This window comes from Ochotona curzoniae, unplaced genomic scaffold (genome assembly GCF_017591425.1).
Source record: "Ochotona curzoniae isolate NIBS_2020 unplaced genomic scaffold, NIBS_Ocur_1.0 contig_2688, whole genome shotgun sequence".
Taxonomy (NCBI): Eukaryota; Metazoa; Chordata; class Mammalia; order Lagomorpha; family Ochotonidae; genus Ochotona; species Ochotona curzoniae.
In genome coordinates, this window is record NW_024465553.1 from 13,205,444 (window position 1) to 13,211,443 (window position 6,000).

The 6,000-nt window shown below is 38.3% G+C and overlaps 1 protein-coding gene across 1 annotated transcript in view; it reads left to right on the plus strand.

Annotated features, from left to right (window-relative positions):
- Nucleotides 1-5,796, plus strand: part of CEP128 (centrosomal protein 128) — a 247,937-nt gene extending 242,141 nt beyond the window's left edge. Inside the window, exon 25 of the mRNA XM_040975214.1 lies at nt 4,622-5,796. Within this exon, the coding sequence (XP_040831148.1) occupies nt 4,622-4,746 (125 nt within the window). The 3' untranslated portion in view covers nt 4,747-5,796. The remainder of the gene's footprint in view (nt 1-4,621) is intronic.
- Nucleotides 5,797-6,000: the final 204 nt, after the last annotated feature.

Genomic DNA, 6,000 nt, shown 5'->3' on the forward strand with positions numbered 1-6,000 from the left:
GCATGACCTCCATGGGGAGTATGACGTATGATCTCCATGTTCACTTCTGTTTTCTAGTAAATTCTCAGTTAGTATTCTGTTAAAATCAATCGAATGAGTTGCTGAGTTGTTTTTTTTTCTTTCTTCAAAGTTTGCTTTTACCTAACCGATTGGAATTCAGATGTTATTAATACCCTCTTCTTTGCCTGATAATTTGGTTCTTCAGTTTACTGAGATGCTGAAGTTTTATGCATTAAATTTTATAACTGCATCATTTAAAATTGCTAGATTCCTGTAAAATGAAATGGCACAATAAGCTGCTGGAAAGTAGGTCAGATGCAAAGGTGACAGCTCTCATTTGTATTCATGGATTCATTGAATAAATATTTATCAGTTTCTGATAAATGATTTGGTTTTCATTATATCATGATTATTTTATTCTGAAAGCTAAGCATTTTCTCTTTCCTGCCCTGGTCATTTTGCCAACTGATTTTTTTTTTAATCTACATATACCCTCTGCTCTTATTAGTCAGCTACTTTTCAACATGGTTCATGGTACAGCAATCAGAGTCTGATACATAGGCCTAATTTGTTATCTTTCATATTAAGCAATGAGTCTAGTTATTGAAATTAAATATGGATGAAAATGTTAGGGACTAAGCACCCTGAAACATCAGAGAATATTGCTCACTACAATGGTCAAGGGGTTGGAGACAGCACTGAGATGTGATCATGAGTGTCATTGTTCTATCTCCATTTTGACTTGTTCACACATTCTCAGAATAAGTGGTTAGAAGTTCTGAAACAGAAAGCGTAAAGATCATTGGCATTTTATATAGTGTTATTATAGGTAGTGAAAAACACTGCATTTGGCTTTCCACTTTAATTATGACCAGAAATGGTCATTTGTCTAAGATACGTTCCCTTCAGGCAGTTGTGGGTTTCTTATTAACATATTAGTTCAAAAATTTAAATGATAATGTGGGAAATATCATTGAGAACATGATTAGAACATACTTATTGCAGTTTATGTTATTAAGTCTGAAATATTTGCCTTAAAGTAAAAGTTAATTTATCAGTAAATAACTTAATGGATTTTTTTAAATGCTTAGCCTTATTATTTCATTGCTATTGGCAAGTTTTCTGATTTTCCTCCCAGGTCTGCATGTCACAGGGCTGCTTTGCCATTGTTTCAGGTGATCACATCAAACGGTCTTCTAGAAATCACACATTTTGCTTCAGGTCCATTTTCCTGCTGAGACTGCAGGTGATAGGTCATGGTTGAGTCCCTGCCACTCACATGGAAGACCCAAAAGAAGTTTTAGACTACTGGCTCCAGCCTGTCCCTGTCCCAGCTGCTGGAGGCATCCAGGGAGTGAAACGACAGAAGACCCTTCTGTGTCTCTGTCTCATTTTCTCTGTCACTCCTCCTTTCAGATAAATAAAAACAAGTAGAACTTAAAGAGTAAAAAAGAAAAGTCCCAGCTTTTATATGTGATGAACAGATGTCCAACTTTCTTATTAACTTCTAGTTGATACGTGAAAGTTGCGATGGGATGTTTAGAGGAGTGTAGCCCTGGATAGGTATTTGGGGGAAAGGTAATTAAGAGTCTATGGCAGATGTGACTTTTGGGTTTCACACAAGGAACACCTTTTGACTGAGGCTGGAATTTGTTCTGGTTGAGGCATTTTGTCTGAATTCTAGACGCTAAGACATTCATACTGCTGACTTAGGTACCCTGTCAAACTGTGACCAAACTGAAGCACAGAATCACTGACCATGGAAAAAACAAAGGAAATGGGAAAATACTGCATAATTTGTGGTCTCTGAAATGATCCAGCATTAATGAAAGTTTGTTTTAAGAAGTAATTTATGTCAGCTTTGTGTAGTTCAGGTCAATTCAAGAAAAGGTAGATTCCTTCTGCCAGGAAGAAGGGAAGAAATGTATAAATTGTAAGTTTATATTACCATTGGAAATAGGAACACAGAAATCCATTATTTAAAGCCATGATCACTACCAAATTTATCCTGGCTGGCTGAAGTTATGGCCATGAGTCAGGACACTCTTTTAGAAGACTTGGATTCCATTACCTTCAGCTGGTAGACAGTGGGGCTTAGTAAGAGAGACTAATAATGTCAGCTTTTGAAACTCATTTCTACTTTTTATAAGTAAGTGACTGACCACTAGTCTCCATGTATAGCTCCTTTTAGACTAAAGGAACACAACTCTAGGACAGAACCTTCTCTCTGGGGCTGGGGCAGGACCTGACTTAGAGTCTGTATTAAACTGATGACTTCTAGCAATCCAGGCCCTTGAGACAGAAATGCTTCATTTTGGGGGAACCAGTGCTTCCAAGCCAAATTTGTAAAAGTAAATATGGATGGCAAGCTTTGTGTAAATCTATAGCTTATTGAAATAAATAAATAACTCCCTCTCCGCTAAACAACTAATTTGGGGGAAAGTTTCTGAGGATTATTATAGAAATTCAAAGTTCATTTTTATAAGGTTTGTTCTGTTTGTTTAAATAGAATGACAGAAACATAAGGAGAGACAGACACACACACACAAAGGAGAGAGAGAAAGAGAGATCTTCCATCCATCTGCTGATTCACTCTCCTGAAAGGCTGCAATGGCTGGGACTCACTCATGTTAAAACAGAAAGTAGCACCTCCGTCTGGATCTCCCCTCTGCTGGCGAGAGTGCAAGCACTTGAGCTGCCTTCTGCTACCTTCCTGGGTTGCAGGAAGCTAGGACTCAAAGCAGTACACCAATATGTGATGCCTGGGCCACAAGTAAAGACTTGAGCCCACTAGCCACAACACTGGCCCCACAAATTCGTCTTTAACATTTTTTTAGCTTGATAGTTTCAGAAAGGAGAACTCAATGAACGTTGCTTTTGAAAAATCCTTTCACTTCAGTATCTGTTGAGATTGCTATTGAAAGTGAAGTTTGTGTTCTTAATTTATGTTTTGAGGTGCCCTGGCAGGAACTTAGGATGCTTGGATGAAAAAAATAATTTATCCACATCAAGAAGAGCATGCCACGTTCACTTCTATATTATGTATGCCCCAAAGCCCATGTGGAAAACTTTGAATAGATATTTCCCATAGTTCATGCTAAAACTTATAAGGTAAAATATCAAAATGTATGCCATGAAATATATGAAAGTGTAAGAAATTGTTTCTTGCACATTAAAGGATTTGTTTATTCTAAGGAAGTGTAATCTTTCTGTCTCTCATTTGCAGGCCCATTTTCTGTAACTATGTTCTAGGTCATATTTAATGATCAATTGAATACTAGACATTTTAAAATAATTGAGTTTTTGTTATTGCTGTTTGACAAGGCACTCTAGCTGCTCTAGAGAAAATCATCTAGAAAATTCCCAGTTGCCTGTCTCTGAAAAAAAAAGAAAAAAAGAGAATCCCTCAAGTGTATTTGCTTGTCCAACCAATATGTGCTAAGAGGCTGTGCACAGAGCTCCGTGCTTGGTTCCCAAGGAGGCAATCATGGACGAGACAGGCGAGCTTACCTTGTCTCCTAGAGAAATAGGTAGTGTGCAAGTAAAGAGCTAATTTAAAATGAGTGCTGTAAAGTTGAAATGATGGCAGGTATTGGGAACTAGTCCAGTACTTCAGATCGATGATAAGGGGGTACCTCTGTGAGTAGGTTACAGTTAAGCTTTAATCTTCATGGCAAGAAGAACCCAATGAGAGGAAATGTAGTAGAAAGAGTCTGGTCAATAAAGTAGAAAGGACAAAGAACCCATAGAAGAGAGACATGCCCTTCCAGAAAGATGGAATCCTGACCAAGTAAAGGAGACAAAGGGGACAGCCAGCGCGGCATGCTTGGGTCTTACGCTAAGTTCACTGGGAATCCGCTAACGGAGTACAGGTGTAGGCTTATGCATGTCCTTTTAGGAAGATGCTTCTGGTTTGTGGTGTGCAGAAAGGAGAACAAGGGGTCAAGAGGAAGGCAAGAAGAGAACACAGTGGCCTCATCTGGGGTGATGGTAATGCACACAGGATGAGGCAGGCTCAGGTGGATTTAGGAAGAACAGTCATCAGGACTTGCTCTGAAATCGGATGGAGGAGTGAAACAGGACAAAGGAAGAGGAGGCGCAAGGCCTAAGAAACTGCACAGTTAGGTCTCCTGTTATCTAATGTGGAGAGGAGTTAGGGGTAAGCAGACACCCGAGAGTAAACAGCAGGATGGAAGCTGCCATGCAGACAGCTGGATAGAAGCTAGGGTTGGGGTTAGAGTTAGGATGTCTAGACCTTACAGAAGTGGTAGGAGGTAGCAGAGGAACAGTAGATTCAGATTCTAGCTCTGCTCAATAGAGGAAGACACGAACAAGAGGATGCAGTAAAAATGAGGCCCTTACGATTTTCCTTTCTGATTGTGTGTATGTTTTCTGATAAAGAAGATGTTTTAAACACAGATTTTTGAAAGTTTTTTTAAGTCATACGAATGTTTATTCTTATGTTAAATGCTTGTTAGTGCATGTGAAATCCTCGTAATTATTGTTTTAAGGAAAGCTAAGATTGTATGCTGTGGTAATTAGCTGGCTTCAGAGAGTCAGTCTTTTCAGCCTAGGTTTGTATTCATCTTTATTCCTTTTTTTGTCCATCTTGCCTCAACAGCATTCACTAAAAGAACTGTTGCTCCAGATGCGGGTTCTACCAAGGAGGATGCTACAAGTTTATCACTTAGTGGAACCGGTCCCCAGTCAAAGGAGGAGTATGAGAGCAGAAAAGGCAAAATGTAACCAGTGATTTCACATGAATGTCTCACCAGTGAAGGTCACTTACCTACGCTTGCTGCTGTTGTCCTAACTTGTCTTAGCAGAAGAACACCTGAGGCATTGGCTCTCTGCTATTGCCGACTGTTAACAACACCAAAATGATAATACGATAGGACCTTGTGAATGATAGAACTTAAACCAATGCAAATAATATCAAGTACTGAGTGGTGTGCAGGTATTTATTGGCACCCTGTGCCAACAGAGGAAGAGTAATACTTTTCATTTTGCATTTCCCCTTTTCAAGTGTGGTCAGTCACATTTTCCTGATCACAATTTGGGTTTGTAATTGAGGCCTTTCAGAAATTACTGGCTAAAAAGGAGGAAAATCAGTTTCCCTTAAGGTGAAAGTGCTAGCACTTTAGATTCACGGAGCATTTATATACGGTTGATTTTTTTTAATGCTTTCTCCCTAATAAATTATCATGTGTTATAACATGTCATGGAGATATGCGAATGCAATATTAGGTGGTCTGCTTTGTAAATGTTCAAAATGTTTGTATTCATCATCTCTACAGTTTATTACTACCATAGTTTCTTAATATTATTTCCAATCATCCATTTTTTTGTTAGCAATAAAGAAGTTTTAAATGATACCTGAATTGCAGAGCAAGAAAAGCACTTACATCACAATTTATTTGTCCTTCTGCAGCTGAATGTCCCACTGTGATCACTTCATTCATGCCCTGGTTGATCTTGGGGTTGCTGTGACCGAAATCACAGCACCAAATTCTTGTGCCCATGAAATTTAATCTGCAGAGGTTCTCATACCATTTGTACTGTATGTCTGCTTTTAGCCTTGTGTTTTTCTAATATCAGAGTGTTTTCAAGAACTTGTTCCTTTTACATGGTGAGTTACCAATGGAAAGAGATTTATATTAAAATACTAAAAAAAAAAAAGAGGGTGAGCAATCAAGAGCTTTGTATTGTCTGTCACATTTTATGTTTGTTAAACATCTTGTTACACTTACATTCTTTAGTTTCTACCAAAGATATATGTTTGCAGATTACCACTGCCTTTAGGATGTAGCCATGCATTTTATCATTTATTCATTGTAAAATCCTACCACATGCCAATCTTTTGTGCTGAGAAGAAAAGTAGATGTACTTTTGGTACATCTACTTACAAGTACTTTTGGTACTTAGTTTGGTACTAAGAAGAACTGCATGGGGAGAAAAGGAAGGTATGTGTTTGGGGCTAACTGAAGAAATTGTTGATTA